The 23,130-nt window shown below is 36.9% G+C and overlaps 2 protein-coding genes and 1 non-coding gene across 3 annotated transcripts; 1 reads left to right on the top strand and 2 right to left on the bottom strand.

The window, feature by feature from the left end:
* The first annotated feature begins 2,025 nt into the window (after positions 1–2,025).
* On the top strand, positions 2,026–5,751 carry LOC137739464 (zinc finger protein CONSTANS-LIKE 9-like). Its single transcript, XM_068479036.1, has 6 exons — positions 2,026–2,247; positions 2,881–3,594; positions 3,732–3,950; positions 4,189–4,493; positions 4,818–4,953; positions 5,054–5,751. Exons 2-5 carry the CDS (start codon positions 3,007–3,009, stop codon positions 4,951–4,953), a joined length of 1,248 nt encoding a protein of 415 aa, XP_068335137.1. The 5' UTR covers positions 2,026–2,247; positions 2,881–3,006; the 3' UTR covers positions 5,054–5,751.
* Positions 5,752–6,204: 453 nt separating this feature from the next.
* On the bottom strand, positions 6,205–8,999 carry LOC137739465 (uncharacterized). The gene is made up of 8 exons (XM_068479037.1): positions 8,383–8,999; positions 8,190–8,291; positions 8,004–8,085; positions 7,857–7,876; positions 7,685–7,745; positions 7,007–7,065; positions 6,582–6,689; positions 6,205–6,441 (listed from the first exon to the last, which is right to left on the bottom strand). The coding sequence occupies exons 1-8, from the start codon at positions 8,851–8,853 to the stop codon at positions 6,382–6,384; spliced, it is 963 nt and encodes a 320-aa protein (XP_068335138.1). The 5' UTR covers positions 8,854–8,999; the 3' UTR covers positions 6,205–6,381.
* On the bottom strand, positions 7,312–7,421 carry LOC137741244 (small nucleolar RNA U19). Its single transcript, XR_011069271.1, has one exon. It is a non-coding gene; the product is annotated as a small nucleolar RNA U19 (small nucleolar RNA).
* Positions 9,000–23,130: the final 14,131 nt, after the last annotated feature.

Below are 23,130 nucleotides of genomic sequence, written 5' to 3'. Positions count from 1 at the left end.
TAAGTCACGTGGTCATTTGAGGAGAGAACGAAGACGTAACATTGTACATTCGTTGCATGTAAGTTCTCTTCTAATTAACCTTAGGGATATAATAGGTATAAATCGTCATTAACAAACATGAAACAAATGAATATACATACACCTTATTGCATGTAAATTTCTTTTCTAATTAGCTCAGATGTTATTATAGGTAAAGAATCGTCATTAAGAAAAAACAACAAAAATGAAGAAGTATACACATAGTTACATGCAAGTCTCTTTCACAATCAATTCCGATGCCATAATAGGTATGGAATCTATCATTTTTAGAAAGGTAAGAAAAGGTACATTCATACACAATAACCTTATCCTTATGATGTGTTATGGTTTTATCCAATTTAATCATGTACGACGGACATGTTCGATTCTAATCAGATTGTGTAATAAGCAATGCATGTAAAGTATAAGGTGAGATGGATGCACCGTAGTTATGGTAGGCCTTAGGAAGTAAAATGTGCAATTGTAGGGTGTAGTAGGTCCCATGACATATGACTCATGAGAGGACCTATTATTTTTGAATGTCAAATTAATATATTGCACATTTGAGACTTTATTTTCACTTTTTGGAGAGTCTTGTTCATGTCAAGTTGCCTCGTCCACACTCATATGAAGGTTTCTAGAGCTTAAAGGATTGGATTTATGGGGATGTAGCAGCTAGGGGAGGGTACAAAAGAAAAGTACCCTAAGATTGGATTGGATGGCCGTCTAAGGCATCACAATCAAATGAAAACTAAAATCAAATCAGATGCGAAATAAGTCGGTTAACGAGTGCGTTATTTTATTATTAATCGAATCTCTTATTTCGTAAATTAAAGTGTTATTTTATCACAATCTTAAAAGGAAGACAAATTTAATTGTAGCCAGTTGTTTAGTACATTGTATTTGTTCACTTACATTTGAAATCAAATCTTCCTCCCTGTAAAATAGATTAGTGGTTTATTAAGTTCAAATAAAACTTTTACATCAGCATCTAAGGTATTAAAAGTTCAAATAGCTCTATATGATATGATTCTATCTTAAGATTCATTTGGAAGTGCTTTTAAAATGACTGAAAGAGTTTTTTGGAGAAAACGTTTTTTGGCTCTAAAAGCACTTATAATGCTTCATGCAAGAAGCACATAACCGGTGCTTCTTGCTTGAAGCACATAACCGGTGCTTCTTGCTTGAAGCACATAACCGGTGCTTCTTGCTTGAAGCACATAACCAGTGCTTCTTGCTTGAAGCACATAACCAGTGCTTCTTGCTTGAAGCATTTTAAGTGCTTTTCAAAGATTCACTTGCATTTTTACTAAAGATTAGCACCAAAAATATTTTTCTCAAAATACTTTCAGACATTTTAAAAACACTTACAAACTAGCCCTTCAACTATTATAGAACATTACTTTGTAAGAAGAAAAAAATAACAAAGGAAAAAATCAGACCAAGGGAAACAAATAAACAAAAAATCTAGAGACAGATGGTGAGATAAGAGACTAGGACATGTGACATGCCAGCATCATGTGGAATTCGTCCATAGAAAGGGATCCTCTGGATCTTTTTCTATCTAATCATCTTTATCAAACAATTCAAATCTTTAAAATTTGATTTAACGATTAAAAATAAAGATTTACTCTAAAAGTTATAATAATTTTAGTCGTTAAATCAAATTTTAAAGATTCTAATTATTTGATTAAGAAAATTAGATAAAAATAATCCGAAAAAGATGAGAACGCACTTTTAAACCGCTCTCCCACCTTATTTCCACACAAAAAAAGGAAAATAGAATTCCCAAATAAAATGAAAAACAGAGAACCAGAGAGAGAGTTAGCTTGGAAAATTAAATATGAATTTATATGATGGAGGGACCTAGAAAAGGGAAGGGCCTAACTTTTTCCTTTCACTATGAAAGGGACAGGGACCCACACCAAGTAATGCACTTTTGATCAACTTTGCTGAAGTCACCATCTTTGGAGCCCCTCTGACACCTTCACACCCACCCCTCCCCTTCTTCCCCAACCCAATCTTTCTATCCTTCTCATCTCCACACAAGAAGAGCAAGAAAATTTGGGAAACCCCCCTTCTCCCAACCAAAAAAAAAAAAATCCCAGAAAACCCAAAAAAGTTCACACCTTTAGGGTTCCCTCAGAAGCTTGTAGATTTGTATTTCTTTTGTAATAAAAAGAAAATTCAAAAGCTGCCTGTACACCGATCTTATCCTCCTCTCTCTTGGTAAAGTTTCCTGAATGCTCTCTGTATGTTGGCTTTTTGTTTCTGTTACTAATTTTCAGGCTTATTTGTAGTTCAAAGTTTTATTGGGTGTTTGTAGTAGATTTACTTTGATTTTTCCTCTGTTGGTGGGTCTGACAATTCTCATCTGAAAATTCAGATGGTGTGAAATAATATGTAGGGCCTAATTGAGTTACCCTTTTATTCATTTTTTTGTTTTGAGGAAATATTTGAAGCCAAAATCTTTGCTGAAAAGCTTGTTTAATCTGTCTGTTCACCCAAAAGGTTGTACTTTTTGTGTTTTTGGTGATGCAAGATTGTTAAATTTATTTACTTTTTTTACTTGCTGGTTATATTTTCTTGATATCTGCAAATTTGGTTTTTTGTATGAATTTGATGTTGTGAAGCCCTTGTTTGAAATGATATTTTGGATTTAGGATCCAATTTTTTTCAGATTAGTACTTGGAGCATCTCCTAGACAAGTGAAAAATGATCTGAAAGTTTTTATGTATTTGATAATTGACATAGTAAGTTCCTTGTTTCGATTTCGTTCTCTACGAAAACTTGTTCATGTTCTTCCTGTAAGATCTTTTGACAGCAATAATACTGAATTTCTGTTTATGATGTTGTTTGAAGGTTGTGGTCAGATATATTCAGCAGAATTGTTGGCTTTCTGAGAAGCTGGTTTTGGTTAGATTCGTATATAGTTTGGATACAATTTGGAAATTTTTGACTGGAAGAGGAGAGAAAAAAAGTTGAAACATGGGTTACATGTGTGATTTCTGCGGGAATCAAAGGTCCATGGTGTACTGCCGGTCTGATGATGCATGCTTGTGTTTATCGTGTGATAGAAATGTTCACTCTGCAAATGCCCTCTCTAGGCGTCACTCGAGAATACTTATTTGCGATAGATGCAATTCGCAACCCGCATTTGTAAGATGCACAGAAGAGAGAATGTCTCTTTGTCAGAATTGTGATTGGATGGGTCACGAAGCATCTACCTCAGCTTCCATGCATAAGAGGCAGACACTTAATTGTTACTCTGGCTGCCCATCATCTGCCGAACTGTCGTCTATCTGGTCATTTGTATCAGAATTACCTTCTAACGGAGAATCTGCTTGCGAGCAGGAAATGGGATTGATGAGCATCGCTGACAACAGCACCGCAACTGATTGGAACCAAAGTGAAAGTAACACTAGGCAAAATGCATCCGGTGCAGATGAAGTGAATGCTACGCATTCCATGCATAAGTCTGGTGTTCTGGTTGGTTCCCCTTCGTTGCCTGAACGTAATCATGCTCGTCATGTTGTTGGCCAGCTGTCTGGATCTGTAAATGCTTCATTGCCCAAGGTAATTTTCTTTTCCAAAATTATGATCTCAATACAACACTGGGTACAATCTATTCTCTAAATCCTTGTGTGTGATTTTGTTCTAAGTTTAAAATTCTTCATCAATGACGTTTGCAATTTCGTGTTATGATTATACAGCTGTACTCTCATGGGCCCAAAGGTTCTGGACTCCCTGAAGATGATGACCTTTGTGATGGTTTCGATATGGATGAAATGGATTTGAATCTTGAAAATTATGACGAACTGTTTGGTGTATCTTTCAATCACTCTGAAGAGCTTTTCAAGAATGGTGGGATTGATAGCTTGTTTGGGGCAAGGAACATGTCCAGGGATTATCAAGATGCGGTTGCTGCTGAGGTAATTTTGTCTCCTTACTTTCGTGCTTTACGATCGAACTTTCTTGATCTCTATTTGTTCATTGGCTGGGCTGTTGTCTTTAGACTATACTGTGTAACTAAAAATTTGCTTTATTTTTATCTTACAAGTAGCCATTCTCAACTTTTGGGTTTTTCTTTCTTAATTTAGTTGGTAAGCATGTCCATATTTGAGTTTATAAAGTGTACTTGTGGTTAACTATTAGTGTTTTTTTATTCAGGGGTCTTCAGTTGGACTGGGAAATACACCGCAGCCAGTGTGCAGTAACGCGGCATCTGCTGATTCTGTAATGAGTACAAAAACTGACCCAATTATTTGCTTTCCGGTAAAACAAGCACATTCAAACCTTTCATTTTCGGGCGTTACTGGAGAGAGCAGTGCTGGTGATTGTCAAGATTGTGGGGCTTCCTCAATGCTTCTCATGGGAGAGCCGCCATGGTGTTCTCCTTGCCCTGAGAGTTCCATGCAATCGGCTAACCGTAGTAATGCTGTTATGCGTTACAAGGAAAAGAAGAAGGCACGCAAGTAAGTGTACTCCAAAAAGTAAATATATTAGCAAGCACGCACGCGCACGGGCACACTGCTACTTGTTTATCATTCATTTATTCAGCCAGCAATTTTTTTCTAGTTTCTTCACCTCTTTGTATGACCACTTCTCGGAGTAGTCTTATGTTTTTTTCTTATTATTCGCCGTTTATAGAAGATTTAACTATATAGGGTGTCTTGATTTCTTTCTGTACTTTCTTCTGGTTGAAGTGGTTACACTTTCACGGAAGTCTTATTTGGTCATGAAATTTTGCGCTGTTCCTCTCAACTGAACATCCATATTTTCTGTCGTCTTTTTGATAGGTTTGAGAAAAGGGTGAGGTATGCTTCTCGCAAAGCAAGGGCGGATGTAAGAAAGCGTGTGAAGGGCCGCTTCATTAAAGCTGGTGAAGCTTATGATTACGACCCCTTGAACCAGGCCAGAACTAGAAGCTATTGAGTACAATTTTTAACCAATTTTTTATAAAACAAAAGAAACGATTGCTGTTTGATTGTTATTACGTTACGGGAGAAGAAACTGATGCATCTCTCTTGTGCAGTGAAAAGATGTATGATTGGACCACAGGGCCTTGGTTTCGTCCGGAGATAAGAATTGATGCAAACGGCCAGGTTCTGATGCTTCGCTAATAAAGTGGAGGAGCAACTTTCGATTCTACATCACGATGACAGATTGATTGATCATGACACTATCCAGAGCGTTTGGTTCCCCTTATGTTTCTCTGGGAGAAGTTCATCAGTTCAATTGTTCTCCCGGGAGGATTCACATTGGTCTTCCAAACCATTACTATGCTTGATGTCTCGATTGTCCTGTTATTATATTTTTTCGCCCTCCTGCTCCGATAAAAGTGGCTGCCACGGCATCTTGGTGGCTGAACACATGTAGTTTCCAGACCATTAGATTAGCTGCGATTGTTCTTTTTTTTCCCTTTTTTCTGTTCATTTGACATACACAGGATCTGTACGTATGCCGTTGAGAGTTATGAGCTCTGACACAAGACTTCGTAAGGTAAGACGTTGAACTCGAACTTGTAAATTTTTCGGTTTCATTTTTGTTGGCCTGGGTAGACAAGAACAGGATGGTTTACATATGCAGTTAGTTTGTAGTCATGCCGAGGGAGATGTTATTCGCTTTTGTTGTCATAAAATGTATAAGTATCTGAACTGGACTTCAGTTCACCTTGTAATTTTAGTGTTATCGTATTCGAAACTGAATGTATTGTCAATTTTGCGTTTTTTCTGTTGAATCAAACACGTATTCAGTTTCACAAGCGATCTGAAGATCTTCGGAAACGTTTCCGTTCAACGATAACAATTCAGCGATGGCAACCATCATCTTCTGTAGCATTTCAATGCTCTGCTCTCAAATCAAGCAGCTCAACCCTCAAAACCAAATGTCATGGAAGAGTCAGGAGGATCCTCTTTGTGAGGATCTTCAAATTGTGTTTGTTTATCGTATATCATGCGATCAGTTTTTATCAGGTATAGTAGAAAGGCTAAAAAGTGTGGAATCAGAATTGAGGTCAAGCAAAACCGAAAAAACAAAGTGTTTGTTTATCGTATATCGTGCAGTCAGTTTTTATCAGGTATAATAGAAAGGCTAAAAAGTGTGGAATCGGAATTGAGATCAAGCAAAACCGAAAACAAGGTAAAAGAAAATTTTGCACAGAATGAAGAGCAAGAAAAGAGAAACTGAAAGCAGAAGAGGTTGATCATATACATATTTTCGCCAATCGCATCATAAAACACTCATTTATAACGACCAGTAGAAATCGAAAACAAAATTCCTCCTATGCAGTAGCAACAAGGATAACATAAGTTTACAAAAAGTGTGCAATCAGCACAGAGCTGTTTGTTCGGTTCCACAGCATCAATCATCATCGGAACTATCTCCAGCCACCCTTCCAATGTCATCTTCCGCAACGGTATCCTGTATGAAAATTGCAGAGCACATGTCACTGGAATCAATAATAGCAGCTAGAAGTGTATCGTGTCACGTGTTTAGGTGAGTGCCGGAGAGTGTCTTTGACAAGTGAAATACTTAACCAAGATGTGATTACAGATGCTTACCGGCATCTTATCCCAGTCTTTCAATTTGGGATTTGTGAGCATGTAATTATCTCTTAATGGTGCCCAGGCAGGCCCTTCACCATCCACTGCGCCTTTAGACGTGTGAGCCTGCATGTTAAATCACTCTCAGTAAACATTGGCCTTTGGCACTGCCAACAATGTTATGGAACCAAGTGGTAGGAAGATAGTTACATATCAGGAAAGGACCTTCAACATCAGATATCGATCCTCCAAACAAATTTTTGAATATACGAACAAAGAATGTCTACAACCATATATGGTACATAACATATATGATTGTTCAAATTTTTGAATATAAGAAACAAGAATGTCTACAACCACTCCTTCCACCAGTGACCGAACAGCAAGATGGTAAAATGCTGTGGGAGAATGGAAAGGAACTGATAAAGGAAAAAGTAGCTAACCTTCAAAGATGTTTTGCCCAACTCGGAAAAGAATGCTTCTTTCCTCCGCTTTTTTATCACTGAAATTATTTAAACAACAATAGGTAGATTAAACACATATATTGAACAGAGGTTTCCACACTTTAAACAAACAAGTGCTCTATGGGTCTCACCAACAAAAATAACTAAGCATAAAATAATTCCCCCCTCCCAAAAAAAACCTGAGCAAGGATCATAAGTATATATGGCATAACAATGCAATTATCATGGAAGGTGACTCGGTGAGTAAAGTAAGACAGTGGAAAAAGATCTTTCGGTTAGTTAGAGACTGTGTGAGGCTGCTTGGAGGACAATTGATGAGGAAGAGACAAAGAGTCCCCTCAAAAGGCCTCACCGCATACACTGAATTAATATATGCCTCCTAACTAAGCCAATATGAAATCCAAATCAATTCATATGGCTACTCAAAGAGGCAGTAAATAAATTTAAAAAAAAAGCATCACAAAACAACTATTACTAACAGAGACTAGAGACTACTGCAGGTTCGTTCAACCCTGTATACGATATGATCGCAACATATTGCTTTTACTTCAGTGTAAAATTTTAGAACTAACTCAAGCAGAGTTAATATCTGAAACTTAACAACGTAATTGGCAAGAATGAGGGTGTCAAATTGTAGCCGCAGTACTAAGAACACACCTTTGGCATCTTTAAACTTGGAAGGATTCAATCCTTTCTGAGCATTTTGTGCCTTGTTGACCTGCAATAGACATAAAAAGGAGCTCATGATTCAATGTGGCACAACGGAAACAATCTTATTATCATAAAATTAAGAACAAGCAAACAATTAGATTCGCGTAAAGCAACTTACAGCATTGAACAACTTCACCACTAAACATCCAGCATTGCACACGGTAAATGTGAGCCAAGTCAGTATGAGAAACAAATTTGATAACTCCCATAAGACAAGTAACACTCGATCACATATATCTTAACCAAGTGGGAAAAATTTCGGTACCTCCTTTAGTAGCAACACCGATTAGAAACTTTTCGTGTGTGTCTAAATAGTTGGCCGGCATCACATGCCCCTTTTCTATCACCTATCAAATCAAAACGATCTACACAAATAAGCATTAAACCTCTCAAGGAAAATGTTGGATGCATACACATTACAATTAAAAACAAAATCGAAGTTGTGAACTACCGTGTGCTTTTCCTTCTTAGCCTCGCCCTTTGCCTTGCGCTCGGTCTGCTCCTCGGCAAGCTTTTCTGCAACAAGCTTCTTGTGCGCCGACATCACGGGTCCCTGCAAAGCAATCAAACATTTTCCTTTAACACACAACAAACTCCCAAAAACTAAAGAATTAGACATAGCAGCTCAATTCTATATAACTCACCACTGCATCCTGAGAAACAGACTTCTTGATTATACTCCTGAATGCCAACCTAAATGCCTTGCAACCCTCCGAAAACTTCATGATTCCGGGCAGAATCTCGCCGTGCTCCTCGTCATCCGAAAAGCCATCATCCCTATTGCGACCACCAACACCTTCCTCCGCCTCTTCCCCTGAAGACGACCCACCACCGCCACTCGGCTCCTCCTCATTGTTTCCCAACGGTTGCTGATGCGGTTTCGGTTTCACATGTTCCTGTTTGGACTCCTCCTCCTCCTCCGAATCGTACTCCCGGGCTCGTTTAAGAAACAGTTTCTTCATTTTCTTGTTAATCTTCTTCGGCTTCATGGCTCTGATTTCCTCCGACGAATGTAACATTTTCGCCCTCTTCTTTGCCTTGGAGCCCTTCTTCTTCCCTATTTTCCGCTTCCTCGGCTCTGCTGCTTCTTCTGGAAGATGGTTTTCTTCAGCCATGGCGTCCTGTGCTCCAGACCAAATCAAGGTTGAATATTTGGCCACCGCCGCTGCTGCTTCAGCCGATAACTGGCTGGGAACAAAGAATAATTAATACCAGAGAAGGAACTGTGACCCGGCGGCACTACTCGCGAAGAAGGAGATGGTTTGCCCTATTCTTGTCATTTTAATATTTCTTTAGACGATGTCGTTTTACTAAAGGGTTTTTTTTTTTTTTTTTTTTTTTTTTGAACTTTAATGAAAAACTTCCGGTATTATGCACTTTAACGAAAAATCATATTTTTATACTAAAAAGTCAATTCTGGTACTATTCACTTTATCTTTTATTTTATCTTTATCGTTAAAACTCAAAATTTTCAAGCTATTTTCATTAGTTTTTTTTTTTTTTCAATTGTAGCACTTGATGCAGTATTTGAGAGGCGAAAAGTAAATTATGTTTGTGGATTCTGATGCAAGTTTGATCTTTATCGATTTTGTCACGAACAATTTAGGTTCTTACTTGTTGAAAACTTAAACAGTTTCTGTTGATACCTATTCACTTTTTAAAACAATTTCAATTGTAATAAACCGAAAGCTTTATCGCAGTATGACTGCTAATATGTGCATCACATAAAATTCATGCACGATGAAAAATATGAAGCCATACTTAAGTAGAGCCATCAAATAGTCGATTAGTGTTCTATTCGTCATAAATAAGGTTTTTTAATCTACGTGTGTGATTATCTTTGCTCTTAGTAATTAAGGTTTACTTTGTTCTATACCGAACAGAGTAAATCTGAAATCTTGAAGGAAATGATTTTTTCGATGTAAGGTTATCTTTATACATGCATCGTTACAGAGGCGGTATGCTCTTGGAGAGAAAAATCATGCATGCAAAAAACGTCTTTCAATCTTTACCTGTTCTTATTTTTGTGAGCACTGTTTTACGCAGTTGGTCATCGTCCGATTAATCTTTAGGTGTTTGAAAATTAAGAAATGATGTCTAAACCTGCTTAAGCTTCTGTTCAGACTTGCCTAGGAGCTCGTCTAGGTCGCAACTCTAACTTTGATAGAAAATAGATAACTTTCATTTTGCATTTTATTTTTTGGATAAATTATAAGAGACTTGTTAAATACTTAGATGACCATATATTATATACTTGTTCCCCATATTTTTATTATATTTTAATACTTTATAATCTATATGTTATTCTATTTCATAATATGTGTATCATAGTGCAATTATGTATTTTTTTTAAATATAAGCAAGCATTTGTTTATACAATATACAACAAATTTGTTCAAATCCGCCTAGGTCACCGTCCAGCCATCTAAGCACTAGGCCATAATCCACTGCCCGGCTAACTTCTAACGTTTTTTAAAACCTTAATTTTGAGAGCCTTTTGCAAGAGAGAAAATGAAAGACATTACAATGAGATGGGGGGAACGGGCTTGGGCGACCAACTTGGGCTTGATGATTGGCTTTTTGGTCTCGCCCTAGTGTTGGTGAACCACTATTACCACTACTACTACTTTTTTTGTCGAAACTACTACTTCAATTGGCTAAATTTGCATACGTTTGGCAACCGAATGGATAATTTATGAATTCATTTGAAAGACACGGAAGAGGATTTAAATTTGGATGCAAAGGATCAAGCATATTGTTATAGTTAACATGACTAAGACCTGGTTTGGTACTGAGGTGATTCTGAAAAAAGCTGCTATCAAAAAAAACTGGGAGCTGTTTTTGTGTTTGGTAAACACTCAGCTTCAGCTTTTTTTCACAGTTTTGGGTGAAAAAAAACCAAAAACAAGAAGCTGCAAAACCCAGCTTTGAAAAACGGGCTTTTTTCACATCTGTTTTACATAAAAGTTTACCAAACACTCTAATACTGCTTTTTTTTTTCAAAAGCACTTTTACAAAAAAGTTTACCAAACACTCTGCTGCTTTATTTCACAGCTGCTTATTCTCACAGCACAGCAGAAACAGCTTTTTTTTCAAAGCACAACAATACCAAACCAGCCCTAAATCTATAGGATAGTCCTATTCATACATTTTTTTTTTTTATCTTTTACACACTCCTCTCAATTTTTGGTTGTCGAATCGAATAATTGAAGGGATTAAAAAATAGAAATTAATGAGTGTATAGAAGATAAAAAAAGATGTGTAAACAGTACCATCCATCAATATGCAAATAACTCGAATTTTAAGCTCCAAAATGTGATGATATGATGAGATATATATACTTGACACATCCCGACCCGGAATGTCCACTAGAACCCCAAATCGAGCTGTGCTAGCCGACACCTGGAAGGTGACGATGCCATAAAGTGTGATAGTGTATAAAATGTGAATAAATTAAAATCTAAAAGTGCTTAAGTACACGAGTGCGCGATGAGCGGGTTTGGACCCATTTCACGCGTGATACAGAGCATAGGTATAGTACAGTAAGGTAAGATAATGATTACACCATCATAAGAAGACATTTGTACTGAAAAGTGTCACGAATCTTCGTCGATACGAAACTCTGCTGCTAGAACTTGGAGGGGTGCAAAAAATAGAAAATGTGAGTGAGCGAAATAAAACTTTTCAAATCAATTTCAATTACCAAAGGCAGTAACTCCTTGCTATAACACCTGTATAATTTCCTAAATTGTCACATCCCTGCCTGGATCCCATCACATCCCGGACCAGGATGTGACATACTTCTAGTGGTGAGCTATCTACTTCTTTTGTTTATATCTTTCACGTGCACATGTTGATGTGTTTTTGAAAGAGAGAACAAACAAATCTATAAAAAATTGACAAGCTAGAATGACTTTCTAGCAATTCTAGGCAAAATTTAGCTAAAAATGGGTACCTTTGGAAATACTCTACTTCTACAGGAGAGATTTTTTAAAGTAATAAATTGTATACAATTATATGTCTGTTTTTTTTTCTCATATATCTACTAATGAAATATAAAAATATGGTTGTATTCTATCAATGAGACCAACTTCAATCCTTGGGTTAAAACCTAAAATATTTAGGTTTTTAACCTAGAAACAGTTTTTCTGCTCTAACCTTTTGGGATCAATTTTTAGCCAAGATTATTAAAGAATGAATTTAAAATTAATTTTTTCTTACAGTAACATTTTAGAAAAATATAAATTATGTAGGCTATCCTAATTTAATTTTATGAACATTTTTACCAAAATATATTTAGATTCCGATAAATATTGAAAGTCACTAAACTGGCACTATGAAACTCGTGGAACAATACTATAGAATATCAAACACATGAATTTAATATATATATATATATATATTTTAGCCGTTGGATTTAAATTTGGACCTTTAAATTATTATTATTTTTTATTGTTAGCTTTGATTATATTAAATCTTAATCGTCGGATTCAATAAATTTAAAAATATAAAACTAAAAAAAGGGTCAGCCCACTAACCTAAGGAGAATTATGGGCTAATTTGTCCAAAAAATGAATTTTGGGTTAAAATTCATATTTGGTCTAAGAATTAAAATAAATTAAGATAAATTTAAAATATAAATTTTGAGTTTTACTTTAAAAGTTAAAGTAAATCTAATAAAATAGATGTTCTTAAAAATCCAAACTTATTACATGAAGGGGAATGTCTATTTTACAAATAACTTGCATTGAGTGAACTCGTGAATTTTGTTCAAGAAAAAGGACAAATAATGTGAGAGAAAAAATAATATAAAAAAATCGATGTCAATGGGCACGCACTCAAGATGGTAACGAGAGGTAGGGTTTGCAAATTGACAAGACAAGTTCAGTCAGATAAGAGATGGATGAGCACGTGAAATTCACCTGATACCACATCATTGTCAGGCTTTTCCTATCAGCTGGTTTTGGCTGAAGTTCAGCGAACTTCTATGGCACTACACGGCTCCTCTCTCCTTTTAAAACAAAACAATGATACCGTATGCCGACACGAACGTAATTGTATTGACTAAAATATACATGTGCGCACTCAAAAGGAAATGTATTTTTTTCGTAATTTAGATACTTTGACGAATGTCGTTTATTACTAAAAGCACATGAAGATTTCACTCACAAATAATAACATGCATATTTTAGACAGTCCTTGAAAGTATGAGAATGTTGGTAATCTGTTGTTTCGAGTTTAGAGTTTAGGGTTTAAAGATGCCGATTTGCTGTAAATTCCGGAATGCTAATTTGTGAAGAGATTAGGAGAGCCATTGGAGGAGGAGAAAGAGGCATCCAGAATCTAGGGTTTTCATTAGGGATGGGCAAAATACATGCAGTTATCTGCTTATTTAAACATCACGGTTACGATTATGGGTATAACCGTTTACTCGTGAAATTTAAATGGGTGATTATGGGTATTAACCGCAGTTATAAACAGGTAACCGTTTATACATTTATTTTATATATATAAAATTAACACAAACTATGTTCTCGGTCCAATAATACTTAGCACCTAATAAATAAGCAAGGAATTCATCGATCCTTCTCTCAATAACACTGCTGCAGGAATGATAATTCTCATCCACAAGGAATTCGCCAAATTAATTTAAATTCCTTGCAGGTAACCGTGAAATTGACTGAAATGACTTCGAAACAATTTTCGGAACCCAATAATACTTAGCAAATATTATATTACCTTCATTGGTTACAATTAAAAATATCGTTCGTAAACTATTATTTCAATTATTGGAATGGTATAAGGACTTAAAAAATTAAAATATAGAGATGTATGATGAATGTACCTATAACGGTCTTTAATTGTCAAAAAAAAAAAATTATGACAATTTTTTTTTTAATTTTCAAGTTGTTAAAAAAGATGACGGGAGAAAAAGGGGTAAAGGTAAAAAAAAAAATTGGATAAACAGGTTAAAAAGGGTAAATAGGTATTAAACGGTTATGGTTAAATGAATATGCGGTTATGGGTATGGTTAACCGTTTATAAACAATTATGAGTATGGATATAACTGTTTAGGCAATTGCTCAACAGGTAAACAGTTATGCAGGTATAAACATAAATAATTATGAATAAATAATCACAGTTAATTATGAATAAATAATCACGTTTACCCATCTGCTATAATCGTTGCCTATCCCTACTTTCCACTCCTTTATTTTTTTTTTATATATATATATTATATTTTATATATTTCATCATCAAATTTGTGCTTGATGCATGTCGGATCTGTATTATTGCATCCACAACCGTCTGAACTTGTCAGGCTTTAAAATATTTTCCAGGTTACACATCAAACTGTGCATGTGCAGGTCCATGTCCATATGTGCGTGCACCAGCTGACAGCCAGTGGAGTCACCAACAATAATGTTGGTCTAGTCCACGTCCATTAACTATTACCATGCATGTATAGTAATATTACGTCATAAGTCATTTCTTGAAGGGTAATATAAATGAAGAATAATACCAGACATCGAGTGTCTAAATAAACATTATTAACTACGAAAACTTCTAACTCTTTGCTCATGTATCGATCACTAAAATGTCTTATTGTACCAGGCTACTTATTATGATTCGAAGAAAAAATCATAGTACATTTCACATATCATTATCAATCACAAATTGGAAGGTAGGCATTCTCAAAGATGGAAGTTATCTACATGATTAGGATGAAAGTTTGGAAGAATCAGATATGTTTTGATATTATACTCAATCTTTATCGCAATCAAGTTGGGAACTAAAGTTCGGCATGGTAATCCAAAATCAACCTCATACAAATTAAAGTCAAATAATGTGTAACGTTGTAAGAGTTTACGTATAGCTTTAGTGTTAGAACATTTTACGTCATGCATATATAGGTTTAATTTTCTTAGGAGAAATTAAGTTCTCATCTTTTCTTTGGCTATTCCATTGATTAAAATCCTATTCCTTTTTAAATTTTGATCAAGGTTCTTGGGTATTAATAACATAATTAATTATTTCAATAATAAAATATTTTTTTATTTCTAAATATATTCATTTAATGTTAAAAATGTTACAATTAGTATATTTATATTTATGACTAAATTTTTTTATCATATTTTTTAGTTTTAGTTTGTACCCATTTTTAATTTATAATTCTTTTTTAATTTGTACCAATTTTCCTTTCAGTTTTAACTTGTACCCGTATCGTTATTTTTTTTTTGTGCCCATATTTTTTGAAGTTTATTTGTATTTGTACCCTTTTTTTTCTATTATTGTCACATCTCGGGCCGGGCAGGACCACTTCCCGGGCCCGCTCCACCACCGTAGCACGATATTGTCCGCTTTGGGCTTACCATTCCCTCACGATTTTGTTTTTGGGAACTCACGAGCAACTTCCCAGTGGGTCACCCATCATGGGATTGCTCTAGCCCCCTTCTCGCTTAACTTCGGAGTTCCTACGGAACCCGAAGCCAGTGAGCTCCCAAAAGGCCTCGTGCTAGGTAGGGATGAGAATATACATTTAAGGATCACACCCCTGGGTGATGTGGGATGTCACAATCCACCCTCCTTAGGGGCCTGACGTCCTCGTCGGCACACCACGACCAGGGTTAGGCTCTGATACCAAATTGTCACATCTCGGTTTGGGCGGGACCACTTCCCGGACCCACTCCACCACCGTAGCACGATATTGTCCGCTTTGGGCTTACCATTCCCTCACGGTTTTGTTTTTGGGAACTCACGAGCAACTTCCCAGTTGGTCACCCATCATGGGATTGCTCAAGCCCCCTTCTCGCTTAACTTCGGAGTTCCTACGGAACCCGAAGCCAATGAGCTCCCAAAAGGCCTCGTGCTAGGTAAGGATGGGAATATACATATAAGGATCACTCCCCTGGGCGATGTGGGATGTCACAATCCACCCCCCTTAGGGGCCCGACGTCCTCGTCGGCACATTTCCGGCCAGGGATTGGCTCTGATACCAATGTGTCACATCTCGGCCCGGGCCCCCACCACATCCCGGGCCCGCTTCACCACCGTAGCACGATATTGTCCGCTTTGGGCTTACCATTCCCTCACGGTTTTGTTTTTGGGAACTCACGAACAACTTCCCAGTGGGTCACCCATCATGAGATTGCTCTAGCCCCCTTCTCGCTTAACTTTGAAGTTCCGATGGAACCCGAAGCCAGTGAGCTCCCAAAAGGCCTCGTGCTAGGTAGGGATGAGAATATATATTTAAGGATCACTCCCCTGGGCGATGTGGGATGTCACAATCCACCCCCCTTAGGGGCCCGACGTCCTCGTCGGCACACCACGGCCAGGGTTAGGCTCTGGTACCAAATTGTCACATCCCGCCCTGGGGGGGACCACTTCCCGGGCCTGCTCCACAACCGTAGCATGATATTGTCCGCTTTGGGCTTACCATTCCCTCACGGTTTTGTTTTTGGGAACTCACGAGCAACTTCCCAGTGGGTCACCCATCATGGGATTGCTCAAGCCCCCTTCTTGCTTAACTTCGGAGTTCCTACGGAACCCGAAGCCAATGAGCTCCCAAAAGGCCTCGTGCTAGGTAAGGATGGGAATATACATATAAGGATCACTCCCCTGGGCGATGTGGGATGTCACAATTATTATTATTATTATTTTTTTTTGGCTAAATGTACCCATGCTAATTATATATACCCATTCATGTAAAACTTTTTAATCTTAAAATGTACTCATTCTTAAATATAAAATCCATTCAATTTTTATTAATCTATTTTTAAACTTATATGGGAACATTCTTTTTTCTTTGATTTTAAAATGTATTCATGTCAAGTTTAATCGAAGAAATTTACTAATGTTATTAAGCCTAATTTTTTTTTTTTTGGTGATTTGAAGAATGTACCCATGTTTTGATACAATACTTTTTTTGGTTAATTTTGATGAATGTACCATGTGACAGCCCGTCCCGAATTATTTTTATCGATAGCGTGAAATGACAAATTTTCCCTTGAACGTTGTGTGGTTGTGTGTGTAAATGGGCTAAGCTTTTAGACCCATCTATTTTTCTTCCTAACTTTTTGGACCTAATTGGAAGTAAGATTGTGTTGATTTTGTTTGGTTGCCAACTAGACCACATGCGCACACACACACACACATCCAATCCCGTTGACCCTTTCTCTCAGATTTTTTTTCCATTCGTCCGTACATTCGTACGGTCATCTCCTCAACTCTCGTCATCTCTCACAGATCGAGGTGTTTAAGACCACCATCATACTCCTCGTGACTTCACGAGTTGAGTGGTACCTTTGGGACGGCGAACGGTTCACGGGAACTCGAGTTACCCGAACTCCGGTGAGGGGTGATTTTCCTCCGATGTGATTGCAAGGGTTTTAAGTGGTTTTGAGACTTAAGAAGGTAATACTCTTGCTTTTCTAGCATGTGGGTTCAATTTGGGAGTGGTTTTGATGTAAGAACACTCGAGTTTATTTAGTTGCAGGGTTTGGTTGGTTTCCTCGAATTTTTCCAGCGAGATTCCGTTGTTTTTAGGACTCCAAAGTGGTAAGATTGTGTTTGTCTCATCCTAAGCTTCATTTTGGTACAAATTTCATAAAATTTGGTTGAGAATTGGCCTAGATATCAAGCTTTGAAAATTTTTCAGTTTCCAGTGACACAGACGGCTGCCCGCGGCGGAGTCCGACGATCCACTGGAGAAGAAAGGAGAATATTCCGTCAACTTTGACGGAATATTCCTAACGGCAATTAACGGTGTCAAGTATGTTTAACGGAATATTCCTAACGGCAGTTAAGTTTCCGTCACAGTTGGACGTGTATGAGGGTGCGTCTGGCCGTGCCCTTGTCGGCATATGGCGACACGTGGATGATTGGAAAATTTTTCTAAAAATATGGGGATGTTTGTGGTGTTGAGTAGATCACGTTGGTATATTCAAACACCCCATTTGAGCACTGTATGAGAAGTTATTAGCTAGTTTCATTTATGTGCTTTAAATTAACGTTTATATAGTTGTTTTGGATATAAGTGAGACTTATCCTCAGGACGAGCGCAAATCGAGACTTGGGGGCTACAACCCTTCCGCATACCAGTGAGCGGGCTTTTGGTTTTCCGTATATACCTATATACTTGAGATTTTTTCTAGAAAATATGTTTAAATAAAATTATGTTTGAACTGCCATGCCTATTGATTTATGCTTAGATTATGAATTTGTATGATATGTGCATATTGTGATTTGATGTGATGAACGCTCAAGTAAGTACCAGGTGAGTTGTAGATTGTTTATGTAATTGATGATTATGTGAGATGTGTTGATAGCTCATAAACCTACACCCCGGTATTAGTGCTCCCACCCAGAGTTAGGGCACAGTCCTTCACGTGATGCCCACCTCCCGCACCATACGCTCATCTTGGATCTAAATTAGGTGCACATTCATGTCGTACAGACCACTATAGGTGGTTCCGACTCGTAGGTGACTCGCGATTATTCGCACAATCTTCACGTGATCGTAGCACTTGAGCATACTTATTTACACCCAGTATAGTCGTACAGACCACTTTAGGTGGTTCCGACTCGTGTGCATGTATATTTGTTGAGATGTGGATTTGAGCCATACAGGTCATGTTAGGTGACTTCAGCTAGATGGATGAGCTCTAGATTCAGTCATACAGGTCACGTTAGGTGATCATTTGCATTGATTTATATCACATGGCTTACAATTTTTATGCTAAGATATTCAACATGGCATATTTATGAATTTTGTTATTCTGAGCATGGTTGTGGTATAGATATGTATTCTATTTTCTGGGAAATTATACAGGTTTTATTGCGAGGGGTTACTATCTTTCGTAATTGAAATGGTTTTGAAAAACTTTGTTTTTGCCCACTCACACTTTCTGTTTTGCACCCCTCCAGGTTCTAGTTAGGAGTGCTTTTTGGTGGCTTGCTAGGAATCCACGACAGCTCTGACATATATATTATCACCATTGTATGGTCACCTTTGGGTGTTGTATAATTAGTAATTGTCCTGTTGTACTGCACTTAGACTACTTATACTCTGGTTGTGAATTCACACTTATTCGTCTTGCACCTTATCTTATTTAGTGCTCTAGTTAGTTTGGTTTTTATTTATTCGCAATTTTATATTATTATTGCTTCCGCACTGTGCACATGGTTACGTTACCTTCGCCTGACAGCCAGCACACCTTGATTTCGGTCGGGGTGTGTCATACCATGTTTATACGCGCGCGCGCACACACACAATAGTATATTTATATTTTAATATTTTTAATCCCATAAATTATGGTTTTTTATTTAAAATCTCATTTATATAAACAACTAAAATTTCTAATTTTTAATCTAAAAAATATAATAACGTACATAGAAATAAATGATTACTTGATTTCAGGGACCTCGATCAAAAATTAAAAACCAACAAGGTTTCAATCAGAGAATATTCATAGTTATGGATCGCATCCAAACCCTCCATTTTTCTTGACATCGATAACGTTAGTAGGTAAAGCTTAGTAGTTAAAATGAATCAGTGAAAATTAAACCTACACCAAAGTGCATAAACATTATATTACATTTTATCATTACGATAAAACGTCATATGCTATGCTCGTGCATAGTTAAATTAGCTTTCTAATTTAATACAATATTAATAACTAGTTAAAAACACTGCTTCGTACCGCCTAAGCGCACAATATCAAATCAAGACAAACTTTGAAATATTATATATGTATAACCTCTCATAACATAAGTACAGTCGTAGACATGATGTTGCAAGTGACTACACATACGTATAGTTTTGGTCTTTTCTTTGCGTGCATGTATGAACCACTCCCATAGTTCATATTTACCAAACCAAAAGGATATTTTAACATTATTTTAAGGGATCAGGTCAGATTCCAAGAAAGATGCGTCTGTAACCCTAAATGCACAAAATGTAAACTTACAAGACACTCTCTTCTTTTTCTTTTAGTGATGAAAGTGGCAAAAACGAATCTGTAAGATGTGAAAGTTCCAAGCCTTCAATAAAAAGGTAGAAACCCTAATAAGGAGGTCCATCTTCATCCAAACTATGGTCCATGCATGGCCAACATTACTACAAACACATTGTTTGAACAAATGCCACGTGGAAAATGGTGCTTATGATTGGGGTGCTCCCATTGGCCCACTACCATGTCGTTTTTCTAGAGCTCCTTAGAAACGACACGTAGGCAAGAGTGAGTCCACAAAAACCTGCCGAGAAATGTTGATATATATGTACCTGCGTACACAGAGGCATCGTAGCAATGGGACACATTGGCATGGCGACAATTGGAGAAAAAAGACATGCAATCAGACATCCAATGACACATGTCTATTGTAGGTGAAATCTTAGATGGGGACAATGTTCCCTATCTTTAGCCACTTGACAACATGATATACAAGGTAGATTGTTCTACGTGTGAAGTTCAATGGTCTTTGGCATTTCATCTATTTATGTTGTTCATGTATTATACTTAAAATTTAGGATAAATTACACAAAACCACATTAACTATGGGTCGAACGACATTTTAATACCTTATCTTTTTAAAATGACAATGTCATACCTCAACTTACGAATTTATAACAATGTCAAACCTCCGTCAGTTTTTCTGTTAATTTCTCTGTTAAGTGCTGACGTGGCTAGAGACGAGGCCCACTCACTAATCCAACTGAATTAAAAAATAATTAAATATTACAAAATTAAAAATAAAATTATTTTTTATATAAAACTGTGGGATCCACCATCTCTCTCTCGCTCCTCTGGCTCCTCTCGCTCTTGCCTTTCTCTCTTCTCTCTCTGGACACCTGCATCCCCAAAACCCAGAAACCTTTCCCACCCGTCCCCCCAACCTTCCTCCACCATCCTCTCTCTCATCTCTCTCATCGGTGGCTCGAAAATTGACGAAACGTCGACACTTTTTCTCCCCAATGCCACGAACTCCCTATCCTCCCTTACAAAGCTATTGTGCCTCCTGCTGTTGGGAATTCCGAAGCTCGGATTCTTAGCCACCAAAAACCCATTGTCGTCCTCGTTGAGCTCGAGAGGAAGCCCCTGCTCGCTACCCGCCACATCATAATCCGGTGATGTCCGTGCCTGGACGGTACACACTCGTCTGGGAGCAGAATCCGGCGATGTTTGACTCACTCATCGGCGACTCGGCATTCTCAAACGCATCGAAGATTTTCCGATCGTCACGGTTCAAAACAAGCAGCGTGCAGGTAGCCCATAGAGAGAAAGGGTGGTGGAAGAAGGTTGGGGGGGACAGGTGGGGAAGGGTGGGGTTTTCTGTTTGAAAATGGGGAATTAGGGTTAGGGTTTGTGTTCGAAAGGGATGCGAAAAGGCAGGGGAAGGGAAGAGGTTAGGGATGGGGGTGAGTTGGGGAAGGTTGGGGGGGGGGGACATGGAAGAGTTTAGAGGCTGTCGAAGAGAAGAAGAAGGTTGGTGTGGGTGGAGGAAAGGGGAGGCCCGCACCCCTAGGTCATTTTAATTTTTTTTGTTTTTGTTTTTTTTATTCTTAATTTTATAATTTTATAATATTTAATTATTTTTAATCCAGTTAGATTAGTGAGTGGACCCTGTCTCTAGTCACATTAGCACTTAACAGAGAAATTAACAAAAAATTTGACGGAGATCTAACATTGTCACAAATTTGTAAGTTAAGGTATGACATTATCATTTTAAAAAGATGAGGTATGAAAGTGTCGTTCAACCCATAGTTGAGGTAGTTTTTTTGTAATTTACCCTAAAATTTATCACAATTTAAGTGACGTGTTAAGAATAAATTTCATATTATTGATAGAAATTTTTTTACAAAAACTTATAAGTAAATTGGGCTCCTTATAATTTTGATTTTACGATAAAATTCCAAGTTTCTTTGCCAACATAATTTGTTCTAACAAATCACTTCGTTGTAAGAGATTCTGGGTTAGGAACCTGGGCAATTGTGAATGAAAATAGTGCAACTCTTGTTACGATAGGCAAATATGAAAAATATGCATGTAGTTGTTAACAATAATATTAGGAACATCAAATTTTTAAGGATAATGCTAAGACAACTAAATTTATAAACTAAATGGTGTTTCTCCAATAAGAAATAAGTACATTAATCAACTCTTTAAGTAATAATTTAATCATCAAGAACCACATCATTTAGTTTACAAATTTTAGTTTAAAATTTAGTCTCTCTAGCATTATCTAAATTTTAAATCAAAAGATGTCTCACCAATAGAAATAAGCACGATAATCAACACTTGAGTAATACTCAATCATCCACAATCATATCAGATTAAAATTTGGGTAATGCTTGGAAGACTAAATGTGTAAATAAAATTTTGAAACTAAATGACATGTAAGTTGATGATTGGATTATTACTCAAGCGTTGATAAACGTGCTCATTTCCTGTAATGCTAGGGAGACTAAATTTCTAGCCAAGATTTGCAAATCAAATGACGTGACACAAACAAGAAATGAGCACGTTAATCAACAATTAAGTAATAATCTAATTATCAACTTGTATGTCATTTAGTTTAATTAAAATTTTGATCTCTTTTTAGCATTACTAGTACTCTTTCGTTAATATGAATGAGGAGGAGAGATTTGGAAGGTAGTGATTTCGAATTTCTGTTTTCTTCTCTATATTTTTTGATTCAGTAAATTAGTTGAGACTGAAGCAGTAACGAAACTAGCATCTCTTGTATGTTGAGTGGGGTTGGAAAGGAGGGGAAGAGCTGCTGCGGTTGGGGCCAAGGCCATGACATGCTTATCAGCTTCTGCATGGCTCCACTTGGAGACTTGAGAGCTCTAACTATGAAACAAGTGCAAAAGGAGAAAACGAAGGCACGAAGAACAACATTTAATTAGAAATTAAGACAAATTCTATCGTTAAAAGATGATATATCTCAATAATTCTTAATGCTGTTAATAAAATCACACCCTTTAGCCAAGAAATTTTTCATGACGTCGTCTTTGCATTAAAACCTTCTCATGTGATACTGGGTAGGTAAATTGAGAGTTCAGATTTTCTGTACTCAAATTCTTTGTTGCCTCGTCATGACTTATCTTGTTGACACTTGGCCATTTATTTATGGTGGTGCTATTCACACAATTATTTTTATTTCTCACATATTTTTTGTTAATTTTTATCCGGTTTTTTAGCTAAAAGAGTCTATAAGATTTGCATAACAGATCACTTTGATCACTGAGATTTGAAGTCAATAGAAATGGTCCCTAAGATTGTCCATCATCAATCATTTTGGTCATTCCGTGGATGTTAAATAGGGATCAAAATGACAAATATACCCTAAATGTAATAAACAATGTGTCAAAATGATTTGACAAAAATTAA

Source organism: Pyrus communis, chromosome 7, assembly GCF_963583255.1.
Source record: "Pyrus communis chromosome 7, drPyrComm1.1, whole genome shotgun sequence".
NCBI lineage: Eukaryota > Viridiplantae > Streptophyta > Magnoliopsida > Rosales > Rosaceae > Pyrus > Pyrus communis.
The sequence above is the reverse complement of the archived record's forward strand: the minus strand, read 5'-3'. Positions and strand labels throughout refer to the sequence as shown.